General features: G+C 37.8%; 1 protein-coding gene across 1 annotated transcript in view; it reads right to left on the bottom strand.

Annotated features, from left to right (window-relative positions):
• The window catches only part of CDHR2 (cadherin related family member 2), a 60,039-nt gene that overhangs the window by 35,030 nt on the left and 250 nt on the right, over nucleotides 1-24,759 (bottom strand). Inside the window, exons 2-3 of the mRNA XM_069077765.1 lie at nucleotides 1,178-1,239; nucleotides 359-430 (exon numbers count right to left, since the gene is read on the bottom strand). Coding sequence (XP_068933866.1) covers nucleotides 359-430; nucleotides 1,178-1,223 — 118 coding nt within the window. The 5' untranslated portion in view covers nucleotides 1,224-1,239. The remainder of the gene's footprint in view (nucleotides 1-358; nucleotides 431-1,177; nucleotides 1,240-24,759) is intronic.

The raw sequence follows: 24,759 nt of genomic DNA, 5'->3' as shown, positions 1-24,759 counted from the left end.
CACATTTGGAAATCCCCAAACTGAAAAGCATAACAAAAACAGGATAACCCAAGGAAGAGCTGGGGAGATGGGTAGTCAGAGGCTTCAAAGTAAGGATCTTGGGCAGGCTTTGCCCTCTCTAGGCCTCAATTTTTTGTTCTGTAAAATGAGTTTTAGCCAGGTAATTTTTAAGGTCTTTTGAGACATACAAGTCTACTGTTTGACATCTAAGAAGGAGGGATAATCTGGAGTCATCAGCTCAGACACAAGTGGACATAGGCCTACAACCCTGTCCCTTCTCTTCTGAGATAATTTCAGTCCCTCATTGTAGGCCTGCACCCTGGGCCAAGCCACCCACCTTGATACAACAGGTACTCACCCACAGGCATGTCCTCAGACAGTTGAATTAGATTCATGCTACCGGCAAATGTTGGAGCTGAGTTCCCATGCACTGCAAAGTCAACACTGAGACCTGAGACCCAATCTCCAAACCTGGGCCCTGAGTCTTGGCTCTTAGCTCTAAGCCTAAGTCTCAAAATGCCCAAGTCCAAGTCCCCTGCCCTGACCCTTATCCTGGTATCCTACCTGCCTTGAATTCTGGGCCCTGGCTCCAGACTCCCAGTCCCTCATCCTTATCCCCATCCTCCACAAATCCCAAACTTCAGTCCTGATCCTAATACTGACCTCTCATAAGCCTTGTTCCCTGAGTCTCAGCTTCCTCTAACTCATGCCTCTTAAATCCCACCCCCAGTCTTAATCCTAATCCTGATTTGACTCCCATCTTCCCTAACCCACAACTCCCCAAGTGCCAACGCCCAGCCATGATCCTCCCAGCCCTAGCTCTGACCCACTTCCTTCCTGTGGGCACAGATATCACCTTCTATAAGCTCCACAGTCTGGGCATAGGGCTGGGCCTACAGCCACTATCTGAATATGGAGGCTCTAGGATGAAATCCAACATGTAGAGGGAAACCCCCGAGACCAGGCTGATGTCAGTGACCCTCCCAGAAGCCATAGAGAGTTGGGCACTAGTGTTTCCAGACCTATCAGCTAAACTTTCCCAGTCTGACCACTGACACTCAGGGGCTTCACTGGACCACAGATGAAATACCAGTGGGAGAACAATGTCTTTAGACATCAGTATGCCACCAGCCACAAAGGATGAGGGAGAAGAGGGGGACCGGAGGGAAATGCCTACCAGAGACCAAGAGACAGGGCAGAAGAACCAGCAGGCTCCAGGCCATCTTGTCCCAGGGCTACCTGTAGAAAAGAAAAGGCTTCTATAAAGTCACCCGGATAGAATTTCTTTTTCTGATCCCAATTTGACCCCTGAGAACAAAATGTCCTAGGTTTCATAGGCTCACCCCATTCCTCTAAGACATATTTATTCAATTTTGACCATAATGTCTCCCACGTCCCAGAAATCTCATTATCTCCAGGAGGAAGGAGATTTGCACCCAATTGAAATAACACTGTATCTTTGCTGCATCTTGTCCATGATGTTATTAAATAAGTTTCCTTTGTTAAACGGATCCTGAAAATAGGGTGGAGTGAAGATGGCAGAATGAGACCAGCATTCTTGCCACGTTCTCTCAACACATTCTTCTATAACTACTTTGGAAAATGTATTTAATTGAATTCTCAGCAGATAGAAATGATAAAAAGTCACAGTAAGACATTTTCCCAGTCTTGGGCAGCTTAGAAACACAGAAAGAGAGGTCTGCAGGGTGAGGGATGGATAGGAGCGCCACTCAGTGGAAGTAGCACTAGCTATGGGCTTTGGAGGTGGCAGCAGCAATGGGAGAATGCCTGAAGCTCCCTGGGATGGTCGGGGGATTGAATACCTAGCCAGAAAGAGATTCCAGGGGACCCTTGTGCTAGCACTGTATAGGATCAGGCATCATTTGGCAGGCCTGTTGCCCATTACCCAGTTCTAGGTAACAGTTCCAAGATGGAGAAGAGTGGTTGCCATTTTAAAGGAGTAGAGGCACTGTCTTGGTAAGGACCAGAATGTAGAACAGGAGGGTAGTGATAAGACCTCTCCTTGGATCATGTCACTTTGAAAGCACCAAAACTTACAGGTCCCTAGACATAGCTGCAAAGACAGCAGAAGGACATAATAGACCAGGCCAGTCATCCTCCCCACCACCACCACCACCAAAGGTGAACAGAGTCCATAAGATAAAGTACAAAGTCAAAACATTGTTTGGAAAAATATACATCCCCTCCCCCCCAAAAAAAGAACTTGGCCATAAAAATCTAATATGAAGAAGCTCAAGACACAAGCTCGGAAGAAAACAATGACTTGAAAACATCTACCAACAAAACCTCAAAGAAAAATAAAGATTGGACACAAGCCCAACAAAGATTCCTAGAAGAGCTAAAGTAATATTTTTAAAAGGGGGAGGGGGAAGGATTTTAAAAATCTAATAAGAATGGTAGAAGAAAAAAATGGGAAAAGAAATGAGAACTATGCAAGGTAACTATGACAAGAAAATTAACAGCTTGGAAAAAGCACAAATATATTGAAGAAAATAGCTCCTTAAAAATTAGAATCAGTCAAGTGGAAGCTAATGACTCCATGAGACATCAAAAAACAGTATTTTGGACCATAATTCAATAAAATTACATGCATTGACATACCAGATTTTAAACTGTATTATAAAGCAGCAGTCATCTTCTACTTGCTACTGGCTGAGGAATAGAGTAGTGGATCAGAGGAATAGATTAGGTACATGAGACACAGCAGTCAATGACTATAGTAATCTACTGTTTGACAAATCCAAGGACCCTAGTTTCTGGGATAAGAAATCACTATTTGATAAAAAAAAAAAAAAAGCTGCTGGGAAAACTGGAAAATAGTATGGCAGAAACTGGGCATAGACTAATATCTTACACTATATACCAAAATAAAGTCTAAATGGATGCACCATCTAGATATAACGACTGATACTGTAAGCAATCTGGCAACCTGTCAGATTTATGGAGAAGGGAAGAATTTGTGACCACACAAGAGATAGAGAGCATTATGAAATGCAAAATGGATAATTTTGATTACATTATATTAAAAAGGTTTTGTACAAATAAAGCCAATGTAACCAAGATTAGGAGGGAAGTGGAAAATTGGGAAAGAATTTTTACAACCAGTGTCTCTGATAAAGGTCTTATTTCTAAAATATAGAGAGAATTTAATCAAATTTATAAGAATACAAACCATTCCCCAACTAATAAATGGTCAAAGGATATGAACAAGTAGTTTTCAGAGGAAGAAATTAAGAATATCTGTAAACATATGAAAAAATGCTCTAAATCACTATTGATTAGAGAAATGCAAATCAAAACAACTCTGAGGTACCACATCTCACCAGTCAGATTGGCTAAGATGACAAAACAGGAAAATGATAAATGCTGGAGAGGGTGTGGAAAAATTGGAACACTAATGCATTGTTGGTGGAGTTGCAAACTGATCCAACCATTCTGTAGAACTATTTGGAACTATGCCCAAAGGACTATTAAATCACTTTGACCCAGCAATACCACTTCTAGTGCTGTATTCCAAAGAAATCATAGAAGTGGGAAAAGGTCCTGTATGTACAAAAATATTTATAGCAGCTCTTTTTGTGGTGGCAAAGAATTGGAAATCAAGGGGGATGTCCATCAATTGGGGAATGGCTAAACAAGTTGTGGTGTATGAATGTAATGGAATACTATTGTGCTATAAGAAATGAGGAGCAGACAGACTTCATAATAACCTGGAAAGACCTATATAAACTGATATTGATATTAATAAACTGATTTGAGTGAGGAGAGCAGAATCAGGAGAACTTTGTACCCAATTACAGACACATTGTATCTGTGACGACTAACTTTGATAGACTAGGCAAGGTTAGAAGACAATTCCAAAAGACTCATGCTGGTAAAGGATATCCACATCCAGAGAAATAACTATAGAGTCTGAATGCAGATTGAAGCATACTACTTTCTCTCTCTTTTGTGTTTTGTTTTGTTCCTTCTTTCTCATTGTTCACTCTATTGGTTATAATTCTTCTTTACAACTTGACTAATGTTTAATGTATAGATATTTGTAGAACCTATATCTGATTGCATGCCACCATGGGGGGAGGGAGGGGAAGAAAATTTGGATCTCAAGGGATTGTGGAACTGAATGTTGTAATCTAAAAGTAAACAAATTAATTAAATTTTTTTAAAAATAAAATGAAATGGGGATAATTATAGAACCCACTTCCCTGGTGTAACACCATGCACAAGCAGCTTTCCAGAAGAATACTATTGTGAACAACTTTTAACATTCTGGTTACACACTATAGTGAACACTCTATTTATTTAGTAACAAATCAAAGCAAAACATTTACAGAAAGTTACGGTACAGCATTCACAATATTACAACTTATCACAGAAAATCACAATATAGTATTCACAACAGCTTGTTAAAATGGCCACATAGTTTCCACCATGGTGGCCACAAAGTTTTGAGTGAAGAACAATCATCTCAAAGTACAATAGTCAATGTCTTCCACTCATGGGGCACACTAAGTTAACTCAATCAATCACTTATTCAGCAATCAATTACTAAATATCATTAATCACTAAGTACAATCTTTAGAAAATACACAGAACCTCCACCCCAGGTCACTAGTAAACTACAATTTCATCACTACTCAGTACCCACAGAGGGGTCTTTTCATCTTGACTTGAGGCAGGCAGCTCCTACCTGAACCCACCAAACAGTCACCTGGATTCAAAGGCAGACAGCTTCCAGTTCCTTGTTCAGCTCTCTGTGTAAGTCCTGCTCCACACCAAAGTTCACAGGATCCAGTCCATCTCAAATCCTTCACAATTTCTGTTCCTGGGAATTCAAGACTCAAGCAAGCCACAAACAGACAAAGTTATAGCATCCCAGTTAAGCTTCCTCAGTCTTCTGCAGCTCGGTCAAAAAATCAGAATCACCTTATCCAGCTGGGGGTGGGGAGGGGCAGAGTTCTTCTGGGCTCCTGGGCTCCTCTTCAGACTCATGGGCTCCTAGGCTCCTAGGCCCCTGGACTCCTCTTCAGCCTCCTAGGCTCCTCTTCAGAAGAATCTCCTCCACCACAAGTTCTCAGGAAATTCTGACTCAGTTCTCAATTCTCATTTCTCTTCTGTAGCTGCTCTGCTCTGCCTCCAGATGCTGGTCCCAAGAAATTCTGACTGTCCCTTCCTGGGGCTTTTCCTTATATACACACAACATTAGCTTTCTGTTTCAGCCAACTCCTTCCTGTTACATCAGTAACAGGAGACAGCCATTCATACCTTCTGTTTCCCCAACAGAGGCTTGATTAATTACTAAGTGCTAAGTACTTGCTACCTTTGCTTAACTTGAAACAAGGTGCTAAGTACCTGCTTACTTGCCAATTCAGAAAGGGGTCTTCAAATTCAAATTACATTACCATTACACCAAGGTTGTTATATAGCTCAGATGAGATAATATTTGTAAAGAGCACATTGACTTGAACAAAAAAAAAATTACATGCATTAAATGACCTTTGAAGCATAGATTAATAATTAATTACAAAGTAATTATAGAGTACAAAACTAATCATAAAGAATGAATGAGTCAAAGAACAAATCATAAAAACAGTAATTCCATTAAAGATAATGACAATAATGAGATGATATACCAAAATTTGTGAGATGCAGCCAAAGAAATAGGGGAAAATTTACATCTCTAAATGTTTACACTAACAAAAGAGAGAGAAAGTAGATCAATCAATTGGGAATATAACTAAACAAAATGAAAAACAACAAATCAACACTCTCCAATTAAATTTCTATTAAATAGAAATCCCCAAAATCAAAGGAGAAATTAACAAAATGAAAAGTTTTTAAAAATTGAATAAATAAATAAATAAAACAAGGAGCTGGTTTTACAAGAAAAAATAAAATAGATCACTAGTTAATTTTATTTCTTACAAAAGAAAGAAGAAAACCAAAATACCAGCATCAAAAGTGAAAAGGCTGAATGTACCACCAATGAAGATAAATATAAACCAATTATTAGAAACTATTTTGATCAACTATATTCTAATAAAACTGACAATCCAATTAAGACAGATGAATTATTATAAAATACAAATTGTCCAGGTTAACAGAACAGGAAATAGAATACATAAATAATCAGATCTTAGAAAAAATGAATTGAACAAATTATAAATGAACTCCCTAATTTTTTTTAAAAGGACATGATGGATTTATAAAAGAATTCTACTGAATGTTTAAAGATCAATTTATTTCAATACTATGTAAATTGCTGGAAAAAATAGGTAAAGAGGGAGTCTTACCAAATTCCTTCAATGACACAAATATGGTTTCAATATCCAAACAAAAGAGTGCAAAAACAGAATAAAACTTAAGACCAATTTCCTTAATGAATATTGATGCAAAAATTTCAAATAAAATGCTAGGAAAGAGATTACCACAGCATATCACAAAGATTTTATACTATGATCAGTTTGGATTTATAACAGAAATACAGGGCAAGTTCAATATTTGGAAAACTTAAACAACAGTGACTGTACCAATAACAACAAAAAAAAGAAAAATCATATGATTATATTAATAGATCTCTGAAAAGCATTTGGAGATGAAGTGTTTGGAACAGGATAAGTAGATCTGAGACTCATCAGCATACAGATGATATTAAATCCCTGGCAACTGATGAGATCACCAAGTAAAGTAGTATAAAAGTAGAAGAAAAAGAAGACCCAAAACAGAACCCTAGAGTTAAGGGGCATGACTTGGCAGAGGATACAGCAAAAGAGACAGAGAAGGAGCAGTCAGAGAGGTAGGAGGAAAACCAGGAGAGGGGTGTATCCTAAAAACTTAGAAGAGAGTGTCCAGGGAGAGAGAGTGATCAATTGTGTTAGAGGTCATAGAGACAGGTCAGGGAGAATAATGACAGAGGAAAAGACATTGGATTTGACCACTAAGTGGTCATTGGTAATTTTATAGAGAAAAGTTTCAGTGGAATAAGTTTGAAGGCCAGTTGTAAGAGGTTAAGAAGAGACCAGGAAGAGAAAAGGTGGAGGCACTTACTATAGAGGGACTTTTAGATGAGTTTAGCTATGAAGGGGAAGACAATAGGCAACAGTTAGTGGGGATAGAAGGATCAAGTGAGAGTTTTTTTTCAGGATAGAGGAGATATGGACATGTTTGTAGGTAGTAGGAAATGAAGCAGTAGAAAGGGAGATTGAAAATCAATGAAAGAGTGGGGGCAATCTGTTGGAAGAGATGGGATGGAACGGGATCTCTTGAACAAGTAGAGGCCTTGGTAACACGTAAGACCATTTCATGACATGAGGCAGGGGTAAAGGAGGAAACAGTGGCAGGAGGTATCTGCATGCTAAGAGATGAGAAAGAGGTGAGATAAGCAAGATGACACAGTGCTACTTTGCCCCCTAATAGGCTGAATGTAGTCACATGCAGTCTGTGGTGGGGGGAGTTTTGCTGAAGGGAAGCAGAACCCACAGGAAGCTGGTTCAGAGCTAGCCAGACAATGGGAGAGACAAAAGGTTGAGGCAAGGAGGTAGAGAGGTTTGTGAGTAAATATTGATCTTGTATTGGTTTGTGGGAAGGCTGAAGGATGCTATGGCTCTCAACATTATTATGGCTTCTGAATATCTTTCTACTGTGAAGGAATTGGCTTACTGGTTTTGGGATTGGGTTTTCTGGTGTCTAAAGAAATTCTTCGGTTCTGTCCTCTATCTGGAGAGTTTGGTATATTTTGCAATCAAACATCATGCGATACTTATAGTCATGATCTTTATCATGATCATGGGTGCTGTACATATTGCATTGGCACTACACCAAGACAACTCCAAAAGACTCATGATGGAAAATGCTATCCACATCCAGAGAAAGAACTTTGGAGTCTGAATGCAGATGGAAGCATACTATTTGCTCTCTTTATCTTTTTTTTTGTTTGTTTCATTTTGTTTCTTCTTTCTCGTTGTTCCTTCCATTAGTTCTAATTCTTCTTTACATAATGACTAATGTGAAAATATGTTTAATATGAATGTATATGTAGAGCCTATATCAGATTGCATTCCATCTTGGGGAGGGGGAGGAGGAGGAAGAAAAATTTTAAACTCAAAATCTTATGGAAGTGAATGTTGAAAACTAAATATAATTTAATTATTTTAAAATGGTCCATATAAAAATGCAAAAACAGTTTTTAAAAGAAGAATTTTAAACTATTTAAATATTTGTTTGCATGTTATCTCCCCCATTAGATTTGAGCTCCTCAGGGGCAGGGACTATCTTTTACCTTTCTTTGTATCACCAGAGCTTAGCACAGTGTCTGGCACATGATAAGTGTTTAATAACTACCTATTTACTGACTTCCCTTTCCCTCCCTCCAATATCCTATCAGTTGCTAAGTACTGTTGACTTTTTATTCATATTTTTTGCATCTGTCCCCTCCTCTCAAACTCTGTGTTTCTACCCTATCCTGGCCCTTCAAAATACCACATCTGGACCATGAGAACTGCCTCCAGATTAGCGTCTCTGTATTATTCCATCTGAATTTGTTGCCAGAGAAATTTTCCTAATGGACAGGTCTATTTTATATTCATTCACTTACTTCTTTTATTCATACATTCATTTAAAAAACTATTGTGTGAAATGCATTATGCTGAGCCTTATGAAGGAAACAATGATGAATAAGACAATATCCCCAGCCAAAACAGTCTTAGAGAAAATTTACTAAACACTTTGATCAACAAAACAGAAAAAGAATAGATCAATTAATTCATCATGGAACTAAAAAAGCAACTAAACACAAAAAGATAAATTCTAAAAATAAAAAAATTGAAAGCAAAAAAAGAGAACTGGTAAGAAAAATGGGAATTAGGATTTCTTTTTAAACCAATAAAATAAACTAGTAGATAATCTGATTAAAAAGAGAAAAAACATATCAATATCAAAATTTTTAAATTCACAATAAATAAAAGGAAATAAAGGCAATTATTACAAACTATTCTGCCCAACCATGTACCAAGAAAAATGATAACTTAAATGAAATGAATGAATGCTTAAAAATATATATATAAAATACCCAGATTATCAAAATAAGGAAGAGAAATACCCAGATTATCAAAACAAGGAAGAGAATTTTAATGACTTTACTACAGAAAAAGAAGTTGAACAAGCCACAAATGAATTCTCAAAGAAAAAAAAGATCAACTTAAAGTGAATGTTATTAAAGATTCAATGAATAATCAATTGTATTATATAAATTATTTTTTAAAAAGAAAAAGAATTAATCTACCAAATTCCTTCTGTGATACAAATATGGTTTTTTATGTGAGAGACAAAGCAGAGGAAGAAAATTATAGACCAATGTCTTTAATGAATGTTGACACCAAAATACTAAATGAAATATTAGCAAAGAGGCTACAGCAACATATTAAAAAGATGATTCATTACCACCAGGCTGTATTTATATCAGGAATGCAGAGTTGCTGAAAATTATAATCATACTATGCCATATTAATAGTTAAAAGCAATAAATTATAATGAAACCAATAGATATAGAAAAAGCTTTTGATGAAATATAACACTCATTTCAGTTTTAAGAAAACATTAAAAATCATAAGAATATATGAACCTTTCTTTAATATAATTTGTCTTGGGGGTTTTTTGTTGTCATTATTCAGTTGCAACCAATTCTTCATGACCCCATATGGGGTCTACTTGGCAGAGATACTGGCTTGTTATTTTCTTCTCTAGCTCATTTTACAGAGGAGGAAATTGAGGCAAACTGTGTTACATGACTTATGCCCAGTGTCAGACAACTAGTACATGAATGTCTGAAGCCATATTTGAACTGAAGAAGATGAATTTTCCTGGCTCCAGGCCCAGCACTCTATCCATTGTGCCAACATTACATGTAATGGAAAAATACTAGAGGACTTTCAAATAAAATCAGTGGTAAAACAAGAATAACCATTATTATCACTACCATGTGATAGAGCTTTTGAAATGCTTGCTATAGTATTAAGATAAGAAAAAGGAAATCAAGAGGATTCTGAGAAGATGGTAGAGTAGGTCAGAAAATTCCAGTCTCTCTAGATTTTGTCAAACAAATAAGACAAAATAGTGCCTCCAGAGAATGTAGAGTGCTAAAAATAAACAACAAGGATTGGGACAGAACAGCGGTCCCCTGTAGCACCAATGCAATATTTATAGTGCCCATAAATAAAGACCATGACTATAAGTATCACATAAAGTTCAATCGCAAAATATATCAGATTCTCCAGGCAGAGGACAGAACTGAAGCATTTCTTTAGACACCAGAAAATTGTATCCCAAAACCAGAAGCCAATTCCATCATAATACCAAAAATATTCAGAAGCCATAATAATGCTGAGAGCCACAGCATCCTTCAGCTTTCCCAAAACCAATACAAGATCAATATTTACTCACAAACCTCTCTACCTCATTGCCTCAACCTTTTCTCTCTCCCACTGTCTGGCTAGCTCTGAACCAGCTTCCTGTGGGTTCTGCTTCCCCTCAGCAAAACTCCTTCCACCACAGGCTCCATGTAACTACATCCAACCTATTAGGAGTCAGAGTTTATCTTCATATCAGGGAAGCTTCCTATGGGCTCTGCTGCTCCCTTCAGCAAATTCCCTCCATCATAGGCTCCATGTGATTACATTCAGCCTATTAGGGGGCAGTTTACTTTCAAAGCAGAGGAGATCTTCAAACTTCCCCTTGGTCTATTAAGGGGCAGGGAAGATCTTCAAATTCCCATTCCCATTACATCCTCCTGGGACAATCTGAGAAGATGAAGAAAAATCCCAGGACTGAGGTTTGGTCCCTATGAAGTGTAAACACCTCCAGGCTAATTCCGCTAAAACAGCAAGCCACAAGCCCTGGGGCTAGCTGAGTGGAGAGGTAGCCTCTGCCCCAGCCACAGTAATTCTCACCTCCCATACAGTGTGGGGAGTCAGGCATCTGAACAGGAGAAGATTGAGGGAACCTCTGTTGATAAGTGACATAACCCCCAGCTGTGTTGCTGAGACTTGGTTCTGGACAAGAAGGAACCAGCACACACCCTGTGAGTGCAGAAACAGTGGGTCAGGATGCCCTGGCCATAAGCACTTACAGGAGGGCAGAGTTCCTGGTTTCATTTCCAGGTCAGAGTAGAGCACTGAAAAAAGGATCTGAGTCCATAGGCACCACCCCCCAAACCCAGGACTAGAGTTACTATGGGAATAGAGAAGATCAGGAATAATCTTCAGAGGAGGGTATTGAAGCAAAAAAAGGCTCTCCTACCCCAAAAGAGTAATATCAAATGGTCACCTTCCCAAAAGGAATTAATAGAAGAACTTTAAAAAGACTTTAAAAATCAAATGAGAAAGATTGAGGAAAAAATTTTTAAAAAACCATCCAAGAAAAACAAGAAGTTTATAAAAAGAAAGTCAACCAACTGGGAAAGGAAATCCAGAATCTTAAGGAAGAAAATTACTCCTTGAAAAATTAGAATTGGGCAAGGTGAAGCCAGTGAAGATATAAAAGACCAAGAAATAATAAAAACAAAATATAAAGAAGAAGAAAATGTGAAAAATCTCATAAGAAAAGCAACTGATTTGGAGAACAGATCAAGGAGAGAAAACATAAGAATAATAGGACTACCTGAAAGCTATAGTCAAAAAAAAAGAATCTTGATACAATAATACAAGAAATAATTTAAGAAAATTTTCCTGAAGTGTTAGAACAAGAAGGGAAAGTAGAAATAGAAAAAATCCACTGAGATCCATCATGGAGACCTTTAAGAGATGCTTGGAGGAAAACTACAGGAATATTATAGTCAAATTCTGAAACCTCCAGGTTAAGGAGAAATTATAAGCAACAAGGGAATAAAAGCAATTCAAATATGGCAAAGCCACAGTTAGAATCAAACAAGACTTAGCAGTGGTGACACTAAAAGATCACAGGTCTTGGAACACGATGTATATTGAAGAGCAAAAGAACTGGCACTGTGACCAAAAATATCATACTCAGCAAAGTTAAGCATAATCCTGAATGGAAAAAAATGGATATTCAATTGAATTGCCAGACTTTCAAGATTTTATTGCAAAAAAACCTGAACTTAATAGAAAATTCTGCATACGAGATCCAAAAGAAATGCAAGGGATACAGGGCGGCTAGGTGATGCAGTGAGTAAAGCACTGGTCCCAGAGTCAGGAGGACCCGAGTTTGGTTCCAGCCTCAGACACTTAACACCCACACAAAAACACTAGCCATGTAACCTTGGACAAGTTACTTAACCCCAACTGCCCTCCAAAAGGCAAAAAAAAAAAAAAAAGAAATACAAGGGACACATCAAAGACTAATTACAAGAGATTCAATTAGGACATACTGCTTACTTTTAAATATGAGGAAGTATAAAATGTATGCCTAAAAATGCTATTAGTAATTGGATAGTTTAAAAAAAAGATTGGGATAGATCTGAGTGTGATGTGTTTCTAAAAAGTAATATTGTTTAGAAAAAGTAAAAAGGAGTAATTATTTTATGCAAAAGAGGTTTGAGAGGAAGAATTGACACAGGAGAATTAGATTGGGTAAGAGAGCTGGTGGTTCCGGAACCCTACTCTCATCAGGAATGGGTTAAAGAAGAAATATATTTAGGAAATAAAAGTCTTCTAAATTTAAAAAAAATAAAAGGTTAAGGGAATAGGGAGGAGGGGGAGGATTGTAATGGTAATGGAATTTAAAAATTCCCTGGTATTGGCTTAGGAGGTTGTGTTAAGACTTAGAGCTTGTGAATCCTACAAGTGGTATGGACTTGTTGATGTGAGGAGAGGGGGCTAAACAGGAAGGAGCTGGTGCCGAGTATAGGGAGAGGCCCAAGCTGAGAGAAGTCAGAACTTTTGGGAGCACCATCATGAAGGCAGAGAGAGAGAACTGCCAGCCAAAGCTGCCTGGATGGCTGAGAGCCAGTTGGAGTTGCCCCAGACTTTCGAGAACTGCCACCCAAAGTTGCTGAGAACTGAGGAGGCATGATTGGTGCTGATGTTTTGTCTGGTCTGTCTGTTTTGATGTTACTTTGTAAGAGTTGTTTGTTGATAGAGGCCTCAGACCTGGTTGGGCCTAGGTTGATTTCACAGGCAGAAGATTTGAAGAGGATGCCAACAATGTGCATGAATGCTGGGGTGTCTTGGTTAAGCTTTGTCTTCCCAGGAACAGAAACTGCTGAGAACTTGCCTTGGGTCAAGATGAAGAAAAGACCTCTCCTTGGGCATGGAATGCTGTGATGGTGACCTAGGGGCAAATGGCCTTTGTGCTTTGGGACTAACCAAATGAATGTACTTTGTTTATGATTGGAAACTAATCTCCACTTGAGAAGAGAGACTTTGTGATTGACTAAATGAATGTACTATCCAGGGGTAGATCACTTTGACTTTGTACTTTGTGATTGAATTGAGGACTTACTAAATGATTGAGTTACACTTGGTGAATTCTGTATTTTGATTTTCTGTCTTCTGCCTTAATTTGTCACTGAATAAATGGAGTTTACTATGCTTGTAATCAGAACCTTGGAGGCTGCTCATGCTTGTTGTTACAAGGACAAGGGAGGGCTTTTTAGAGGGAACCCTACTTACATCAGATCTGGGTTAAAGAGAGAATAATACATACATTTAGAAGAGAATAAAGGTCTAAATTTAGAGAGAAAGAAGAGGGTGAGTGAATAGGATAAGGAGGGTATAGAAGGGTGACTAGATTAATGGGAATCGGATAAAGAGGGAATAACATATATTGGAAAACTATAAAAGTATTCTAAATTCAGATAGAAACAAAAGAGTAAGGTGAAAGGATGACAGGGGAGAGAATTAGGGAGAGATCTTTGGAAAGGGTGTAGGTTAAGTAATTGGAGGGCAAGGTGGTAGGTAGACGTAAAATAAAGGAGTCAGGAGGGCTAGGAAATAAGAGATACAAACAAACATAAAATAAATCTCAGGAGTAGAATTTATTTGGAAAAAAAGCAGGAGTAGTAATCATGATCTCAGACAAAGTTAAAGCTAAAATAGATTTAATCAAAAGAAAAAAGTGGGGGAACTATACTTTGTGTCAGCCATATCAGTCATATTAATATTGTTTTAGACTGTTTAAAATAACTAGACAATATAAAGTTGGAATGTTGCTGTGGTGTAGGAAATGATGAGTTAATGGACTTAGAAAAATATTGAAAGACTTGGACTTATGAAGGAAGATGTTATCTATCCTCAGAGAAACAGAAGATAAACAAGTATAGTATGGTTTTACATAGATGCATATAAATGATATTTCTATATATGAGTATGATTATAGATATCTAAGTATATGTATGTGTGTATTTGTGTGTGTATATATGTATGTATATGTATATATGTGTGTGAATATGTGTTTGTGAATGTCTGTGTGTCCATGCTTAATTGTAACCTTGTTGGTGAGGGGAGGGGAGAAAAAGAACAAAGAACAAAGTAAAGAGTGCACAAAACAAAAGAAAACTTACAAGGAAACAAAGTAAAAATGAAAGATGGACACCTTAGAACACAATGTATATTATTTATTATATTGGCTTTCTTAAAATGGAAATGTATTATTGTATATTTTGAATCCTTTTTTACATTCTGCTGTGCACATGGCAATGCTTTTTTTTCTTTTCTTATTTTGTCTTTAAGTTATAGTATTTAAGTTTGTAACATGTTTCTTCTTTCTTATTGCTAATTTAAGTATTTAAATTTAAAAGAAATTAATTTTAAAAAGGAAAGAAAAGAAAAAGAAAATTAAGGGAATATCAATAAAGAAGAAACAAATTTATCACTTTTTGAAAATATGATGATCTATTCAACAAAAAATTAATTGAAATGATTACTTCAGCAAATTGTAGAATATTAAATAAGCCCACATAAATCATCAGCATTTCTGTATATTATTTTTTTAAAAAACCTATCTGGAAGATCTAGAAAGAGAAATTCCATACAAAATAACTAAAAAAATTTCAGAGCCCACCTAATAATATACAAAATTAATTATATTAATACAATTATAACATACTCTTTATAGAAATAAAAATCTAAATAATTACAGAGATATGGATTGCTCATGGCTGTACCATAACAATAATATAAAAAGGACAATGCTACTTAAATTAGTTTACTTATTCAGTGTCATACCAGTCAAACTACTCAAGAGTTACTTTTTAAAATTTGCTATTTTTTTCAATTCTCAAAACACTTGTTTTGTCTTCCTCCCACCTTTTCCACCCCATTTTAAGAGAAAAAACAAAACCCAAAGGGTGATTTTATATAGAATAAAATAACAAAATTTATTTAAAGCCCAAAAGATCAAGAATCTTAAGGGTAGTAATGAAAAAAAAAATTGTAAGAAAGGGACTTAGCAGAACCATAACTCAAGTCATACTCACAACCAAGGTTTCATCCTCTGCTTCTCACCCTGCCTCATACCCTGTATCTAACCCATTGCCAAGTCCTTTCTATTTTTTTTTCCCAATATTTCTCATATATGCCTCCTTCTGTCCTTTAATCCTAACCCTACCCTGGTCAGTCCCTCATAAACTCATACCCAGACTATTGAAATAATCTTCTAGTTGGTGTCCCTGATTCAAGCCTCTCCTTACTCTAGTCCATCCATTCCTTAACTATCAAAGTGGACTTCCTGAAGCTCAAGCCTAGCCAGGTCACTACCATATTCAGTAAACTGCCGTGGTTCCCATGACCTCTGGGATCAAATATAAAGTCCTTTGGCTTTTAAAACCCTTCATAATCTAGCCCCTTTCTATTTTTCCAGTCTTCTTACACCTTATTCCTTTTCCAATACTCTATGACCCAACCTCCTTACTGTAATGGTAGTAGAATTTGAAGATCCTCTTGTATTGGCAAGCTAACAGGTACTTAACATTTGGTTTCAGATTAAGTATTAAGACCCAGAGCTTGTGAATCCCACACTGGGATGGACTTGTGTAGCAGCAAGCGTCCTCAGGGTTTGCTGCCACCACAGGTTCTTGGATCTGCTTTGTTAAAGGAAAGCAACTCAAAATGGGTTAACAAGCTTACTTTAATCAGTCAGACATATATCGTTTACCTTGTTCAGGGGGAAAAGGTCAGCACCCCGAACTTCAAAGTATACAGGCAGAATTATCAAGACAGAAACAGATCAAGTAGTAGTTCCAAACTGTCCAACCATTACATCCATACCCAGTCAACATCTGGGTTTCCACATCTGGGTTTTTCAAAGCCGGGGGGCTCAGGAAAATGGCTTCCCAGAATCCATATCAAATCACAGAACTCTTCTCAAAGTGAGCCCCAAAATAAAGCTTCATCAGGGCTTATATAGCCTTCTCCTGGCTCAGAGAATGTAACAACCTTATTGACTAACTGGCCAATCAAGAAGTATCAACTGAAAAACAAGCCTCCCACCCCAGGCTCCAGGTGCACTTTAGCCTAGGGGCAGGGAAGATCTTTAAATTTGCATTTCCACTACAACTTGTTGAAGTGATGAGAGGGGGCTGAATAGGGAGGAGCTGGTGCCATGTATAGAGAAAAGCCCAAGCTGAGAGAGGCCAGAACTTCTGGGAGCAGCATTGTGGATGCAGAGCAGCTACTGCTGTAGAGAGAGAGCTGCTGGGAATTAGAATGCTGAGAGAGAGAAAACTGTCAGCCAGAGCAGCCCAGGACTTCTGAGGGCCAGACAGAGCTGCCAAGAACTGAGGAGGCATCACTGTGGTGCCAGTACTTTGTCTCTTTTGATATTATTTTGTCAGATTCATTTGTTGATAGAGGCCTCAGACCTTGTTGCTGGGTCTAGGTTGATTTCACAGACAGAAAGTGAATTGATATTGATGAGGATGCCAGAAATGTTAATGAATGTTATTGTGGCTTTGTTAAGCTTTGTTTTCCTAGGAACAGAAATAGTGGGAAGGGGAACCATGGAAGCTGAGAAACTGCCTCCAGTCAAGATGAAAAGACCTCTCCTTGGGTACAATGGTGACTGATGATATTGTAACCTAATTGTGACCTAGGGGTGGAAAACTTTTGACCTTTGTACTTTGTGATTGACTAAATGAACTTACTTTGTTTAAGAAGGAAGACTTTCTGATTGAAGAGATTAAGACAGTGTGACCTAGGGGTGGACTTTGTGATTGACTACATGAAAACACCTTGTTTAAAAGAGAACTTTATGGGGCAGCTAGGTGGCACAGTGAATAGAGCACTGTCCCTGGAGTCAGAAGTATCTGAGTTCAAATCCAACCTCAGACACTTAACACTCACTAGCCACGTGCCTTGGGAAAGTCACTTAACCCCAATTGCCCTCCAAAAAGCAGAGAGAGAGAGAGAGAAAGAACTTTAACCTTTGTACTTTGTGACTGAATTGAGGACTTACTAAATGATTAAGTTACTAAATGAATGTACTCTAGTACTGGCTCCTCCCCTGGTGCCTTTAAGCATACTTATATCTCTCCATTCTTAGAAAAAAATCTTCACTTTTTCCTTCCATTCCTGCTAGCTCTCATCCTATGTCACAACTCCTCTTTGTAGCTAAACTCCTTGGGAAAACCATCTACATTAAGCGCCTCTACTTTTTTTTTTAAGCAATTGGGGCTTAAGTAACTTGCTCAAGGTTACATGGCCAGGTGTTTCTGGGTGGGTGCTAAGTGTCTGAGCCCGGATTCAATCCCCAGGTCATCCCAACACTGGAGCCGGTGCTCTTACTCGCTGTGCTACCTGGCCACCCCTAGTGCCTCTACTTCTAAACCTTCTGCAGTCTGGCCTGTAACCCCATCATTCAACTGAAACTTCCCTCCTCAAAAATTACCAATGATCTCTTTTGGTTTGGTTTGGTTTAAAATAAATGTTATTGATATCTTTTGGTTTGGCTGGGTTTTTTTTTTTACCATCAATATCTCTCCCTTTCCCCCTAGTCCAAGTCATCTCATAACACACATGTCTTTTTTTACACATGCAATCATGCAAAACATTTCCATATTAGTCATTTTATACAAGAAGATTAAAATTTCAAAAAAGAATAAAGGAAGTGCAGGGTAGCTAGGTGGTGCAGTGAGTAAAGCTCTGGACCTGGAATCAGGAGGACCTGAGTTCTAATCTGGCCTCAGACACAACACCCACACAAAAAAACTAGCTGTGTAACCTTGGGGTAGTTACTTAACCCCAATTGCCCTCCAAAAGGCAAAAACAAAAAAAGAATAAAGGAAGTGAAAAATAGTATGCTTCAATCAGTATTCAGACAGTATCAGTTCTTTCTCTAGAAGTGGATAGTATTCTTCATCATGTGTCCTTAGGGATCATCTTGGATTATTGTCTGCTGAGAACAGTTAAGTCATTCACAATGCTTCATCAAACTGTGTACAACCTTCTCCTGGTTCTTCTCACTTCACTTTGTGTTCGTTTATGTAAGTCCAGGTTTTTCTGAAATCATCCTGCTTGTCATCTTTTTTTTTTCCTGCTTGCCATTTCTAATAGCACAATAGTATTCCATCACAATCATATACCACAACTCCACAACTTGTTTAGCCATTCCCCAATTGATGAGCATCCCTTCAATTTCTAATTCTTTTTTCTTATTTTTAATTCTTAGCCAGCACAAAAAGAGTTGCTATAAATATTTTTTATACAAATAGGTTCTTTTCCTTTTTCATGTTTTGAGATATAGACCGAGAAGTGGCAATATAATACACATATTTTTAAAGAAAAAAAGTAAGGGGGTTGGGGGAGGAGAAAAAAAAGAACAAAGTAAAAAAGTACACAGAAGAGAACAAAAGAAAACTCACAAGGGAGCAAAGAAAAGATGGACAATTCTCAATACAATGAGCATTATTTATCATATAGGTTTTCTTGAAATGGAAATTTATTGTCACATATTTTGAATCCTCTCATGTTCTGCTATGCACATGACATGTTTTTATTTCTAACTTTGTATTTAAGTTCCAATAATTAAGTTTATTATGTGTTTTTGTTTCTTTTTTTCTATTCTCTATTTGTGTTCTGGCATTTGAGTCTAAAATAAAATTTTGGAAAAAAAAGAAAAAATAAGAAGAGAAAAAAATCAATTAATACTAGAAAAAAATCTGACAATATGTATAGTGTATACTGTGGACCTCCCACCTCTATAAAGGAGCAGAAGGTGGGGAGGAGAGGTAATTTCTGATATGTCTTCCTTGGAGCCATGCTTATTTTTTTGTAGTTTTCTAACTTTCATTTTTGATCATTTTATAGTTGTTCTTTGCACATAGATTGTTTTAGTCCCTATGTATATATGCTTCTCTATATTCATTATATTCATCATTTCTTACAACACAGTAATATTTCATTACATTCCTGTATCACAATTGGTTTGGCCATTTCCCAATCAGTAGAGATCTACTTTGTTTCCAATTCTTCACAATTACAAAAACCGCTACCATGAATATTCTGGGATATATAGGGATTTTCTCCTTATCAATCACCTCCTTGGATCCTCTGGGTGAAAGAGTATGGAAATTTTAGTCATTTTATTTGCATTTTTCTGAGTTATTTTCTAAAATAATTGTGCTGATTCACAGGAGCACCAACAACACCTTAGTGTGCCTTTCTTCTCACAACCCCTCCAAACTTGATCATTCTGACCTTTTGTCATCTTTACCAATTTTCAGGATGTTCAGTGAAATGTCAGGGTTGTTTGGATTAGTAATTCTCTTATTATTAGTAGCCTGGAGCATTTTTTCATATGGTTATCAATATTTTATAATTCTTTTGAAAACTGTTTGTCCTTTGACCACCTATCTATTTGGGAAAAGTTTGGGGTCATATATTTGGAATATCTAAGAATTTGGGGGCATCTTGCATGTATAAACCAAAGAGTTGTTTTAATGTTCATTTTTCTTATGTCAAGTCAAATCAAGTAGGCAAGCACTTACTATGTGTCAGGCATCATATATACATATGCCAAGGATACACGAAAGTCAAAAACACAATTCATTACAAATGTATGTATACATGTGTATAAAACCAAAAGACAGACACATATCTTAGATGCCAAACCCTTATCTTAAAAATTTCATACCATTTTCCCCCCCATTCAGCTGTTTCCCTTCTTAGGTATATTAATTTTGCTTTTATAGAATCAAATGTTATATATTAATGTAATCAAAGTTACCTTTTCTATTTTTCTTCATCCCTTGTTTGGTTAAGAATATATCTTCTACCCACAACTCTGAGAGGTATGTGATCTGCTTGCCTTCTAATTTTTTGTAATTTTGTAATTCATTCTATCTTCAATATTAAGTCCATATGTCCATTTAGAATGTATTATAGAACATGGTGTAAGGTGTTGGTCTAAAACTAATTTCTGCCAGACTCTCTTCCAGTTTTCTCAGTAGTTTTTTTATCAAGTAAGAAATTTTCCCTAAGCAATTTTTGTTTTCCAGTTTATCAAACACAAGGTTATTGAGTTCTATTATATCTGATTCTCCATTGTCTAGTCTTTTCCATTGATTTACTGCTCCACTTTTTAAAACGATACCAGATATTTTTTTATGACAGCTGCTTTATAATATAGTTTAAGGTCTGAAAGTATTCTTCATTACCATCTTTTTTCATTATTTCCTTTGATATTTTAGATCTTTTGTTTCTCTTACCTGAGATCCCTTAATTGCTAAATCAATGACTGCTTAGTCCTCATTCTTGGTCCCTCCAAGAATTTTACACTTTTTTAAATTACATATAATTACAAATAAATTTAAAATTACACATTTTACACTGATGCTCATCTTCTCCTTCTGGATATTCTCTCTTCACTGTGACATTTATCTCTCCTACTCCTGTTCCAGTCTGTAAACTGATCTTTCTCAGTCTCTTTTACTGGTTCTTCATCCATGTCATTTCCAATAACCAGGGGTTTCTCCCATAACTGTCCTAGGTCCCCTCCTTTTTTTGCTCTGTACCATGTCAATTGTTGACCTCATCATGGGTTCAGTTATCATCTCTATACAAATCTGTACATTCAGTCTCTCTCCTGAACGCAAGGTCCACCTTACCAACTGCCTTTTGGACATCTCGAATTAGACATCCCATAGCTATCTCAAATTAAATATGTCCAAAATAGAACTCATTCCCTTTCCCCTGAAATACTACCCCCCTGTCAGGAGCATTACCTTCCCAGTCACCCAGGCTTGCCACTTCAGTATTATCTTTGCCTCCTAGGAACTCTCATTCATCTCACATATCTAATCCACTGCCAAATCTTGATATTTCTACACTCACAACATTTTTTTATGTCCTCTTCTCTCCACTCACACAGTCACAGCCCTACTTTAGGCTTTTATCACCTCACATCTAGACTATTAATTATAATAAGCTTTTGAATTATTCTCCTTGCCTTAAATCTCTCCCCACTCCAATCCACGTTCAACTCGGGTATAGCCCAATCCTTTCCAATCTTTGCAGTCTTCTTACACTTTATTTATTTTCCTCTATGGGCTCAGAAACACTAACCTACTTACATTTCCTCAAACAGGATAATCTAATCTCCCTTTTCCAAGTCTTTGAACCTGCTGTCCCCCATGTCGAGAATGATCTAATCCCCTACCTTTTGTCTTTGCATCCCCATCATTCAGTTTAGTACCTCATAGCACTTAATAAATGTTAATTAAATTGAAATGATCAATAATAATCTTATTATTGGATGACTGAATGAATCAATGAAAGAATGAATGGAATGGATCATAGCTTTGGGAAGGAAATTAGCTTCCTCAGATCTCAGCCTACTCTCCAAATCATGGCTCAGTGCTAAGAGAAACTAAAGCCCAGAGCCTTGCATCTAATAACTTATCACTCACCAATGTGGTCTGCTTTAGTAACAAATAATGGGCCTACTGGGACCTTGAGAACTTCCAACTCCAGGCATGGCTAATGAGGGCAGTTGCACTTACCATCACCTACAAGTTGCTCTGAATAATGTTGCTTTTCCCTTTGATTAGGGTAGTATCAGTAATTTATAGCCCCTAGTACAATAAACAAATGGCAGTTCTCAACAAGGAAGCTGCCATTCCCCCAGCCAGGGGCTTCCAACCATTCAAGCTCCCAGGCCCCTCTACCACTACCACCAAAATCCAGAAAGTCCAGGCCTATATTCTCCTGGAATTATGAGGGGCCCAGGAAGACCTAGCCCAGACAGTTCTAAATGACCATTAGCTCAGGAGGACCATGCCTACCTTGCTGTCATTTAGTCAAACAACTAGCATTTAATTAAGCACCAATTACATGCTAGGCACTATGCTAAATGCTAGGGAAACAAAGAAAGGTAAAAAAAAAAATCTGCTCTAAAGAAGTTCATGGTCTAATGGTCTAACATGCAAACAGTTATGTACAGATAAGAGGTGGACTGGATAAATTGGGGGTAATCTCAAAGAGAGGGCACTAGGATTTAAGGGAAGACTAAGAAAGGCTTCTTACAGAAGACGGGAACAAGGTCTCCTGGCCAACCTTACCACAGAACAGGGAGAGTCAAAAACCAGGGAAGAGGCTCAGCCTATGGTGATGGGATCTATTCAAGCAAACCAAGATGAGACATCTATGCTCTAGCTAAGAAACCTAACAGTTTCTAGTACCAGGCCTCAGGCACCCTCTATAGCCCCCAGCCCCATTTTACCATCATCCTTATTCATTTTCTCCCTCAAGCTTCCCCATTTCCTGTGTCTAGTCCTTGAACTTCAAAATCCCAGCGGATCATAAAGATTTTTAAATTAAAAGAAACCTTTGAAATCATGCAACCAATACCACCCTCTGCCCCCATTTTACAGATGAAGAAAATGGAAGAGCAGAGAAGGGGAAATGACCTTCCTAAGGTCACTCAGCCAGGTTGTAGGATCCAAACACAGGTCTAACCTGCCTTCTGGTGACAAGCCCAGTATTCTTCCTACTTTGCATTATTACATAATCCAAATTGGGAGTCTCAGAAATGGAGAAGCAGCTGTGATGAACTGGAAAGAATCTTCACCAAGGAATTAGAAGGACCCAGATTCAAAGCCTTATTCTATTAAATTGCTATATGACCTTGAACAATTATTTCCTCTGGGCTTTCATCTCCTCCTTTGTGTAAATGGAAGCATAAACCTAAATCAAAAAACATTTGGAGGTTTCATAAATACTGTTCTGCAAATGCTCACTGGGGATAAAATGGAACTCAGAGAAATTTTAGAATAAAATAGAAGAAATATGGCCAGGTTTTTTTCCCTGAAAACTACCATGCTTAATGAATATTTCTGATTCAGGCTGGATTTAATATTTGACACATTTGCAGGGAAAATATTACTAGCATCACAGGTTGTTGTTTGTCCTTTGTTCTTGAGGAAGACCATGACATCAGGGAGGTGATGCCATGACATGAAAGTGAATTGGACTTAAGTGAGGGAGGGCTGTGCAAAGTCACCAGCCTCACTTTCACCTCTAGAGCTATCTGGGTCCAGTGACCAGATATGGATCAGGATGATTGGAGGTGGCCCTCACTGATATAACAGTTATCTTATGGCACCCGTAGTTACATCCCATAGAATACCAGGCTTCTGTAAAACCCATCTCCAATGTTATATGATTCTCTGACCATCAAACCCACAGTGGAAGAACAGGACCAAACAAAAAGATCCTAAGCCTGGCATCCTGGCCACTGTCACTGGGGCCTCTCTAACTGGTTCCTACCCACTTCTTGGTGTCATAGTTTGGTAGAGAGGACAATGTGCTAGTCCGAATCTTGTGTGTGATGGTGGCTGAGGAAGTCCCTATCCCCTCTGACCATTAGTTTTCTCATTTACAAAGGGGGATGATGGTCATAGCTACTTCATTTACTTTGCAGAGTGGTTGTGAGGAAAGCATTTTGTAATCCCTAAAATATTATAGAAATGGGAGTTTTTACTGCATTCTCCCTTGTCCCCTTCTGCTTCTCAGAGGTGAAATTCATAGTAATTCACAGGAAGAATCCTCTAGTCCAGTGGTTCTCAAACTTTTTGGTCTCAGGACCCCTTTATACTATATATTCATACAAAAATTATTACAGATCCTGCCACACAGTTTTTGTTTATGTGTGCTGTATCTATTAATATTAATCATAATTGAAATTAAATGTCTTAATATTATCCTATGTCTTAATATTATTATGAGAAGAGTTTTGACCTAGCAGACTCCTTACAAGGGCTCAGGGACTCCCAGGCATCCCCAGACCACATTTTGAGGACCACTGATGGAATCCCATCATTTTACAGATGAATAAAGCCTAGGAAAATAAAGTGATTTGCTCAACAGTGAAATGACAAAGACAGCACCTAGTTCTCTATCTTCATATCTATTATCATTCCCATGGCTCCATTCTGTTCTTTATACTCTCTGGAGTTCCCAGATGAAGGAAGAAACTGAGAAGGAACCACAGGCAGGGCAAAGGTAGAAAAGACTGAATACTGGAAAATAAATCCATAAGACACAGGTGGAATCATCAAAGTTCACTATGGGAGGGCACTGTCTCCCAGGCCCTCTGAAGCAGCAACCTATGACCTTGTGGCATCATCCTTCTAAGTCTAAAGCCAGAATCAGCCTCTGTCCAGATATCACCCACAACTCCACCTAGCCCAGGCAGCTCACCCTGCCCTCAGGCCACCTAGCACATTCTCTACCATCACTACCCAGGTGTCCCCTAAAAGTCCAGGCCATGGGGACATGAACTCCCTCCTGGCCC

This window comes from Petaurus breviceps, unplaced genomic scaffold (genome assembly GCF_028583685.1).
Source record: "Petaurus breviceps papuanus isolate PSGF00001 unplaced genomic scaffold, PetGlider_PUasm1.0 90994, whole genome shotgun sequence".
Classification (NCBI taxonomy): Eukaryota; Metazoa; Chordata; class Mammalia; order Diprotodontia; family Petauridae; genus Petaurus; species Petaurus breviceps.
Note: the sequence above shows the minus strand (reverse complement) of the source record. Positions and strands in the feature narration are given on the sequence as shown.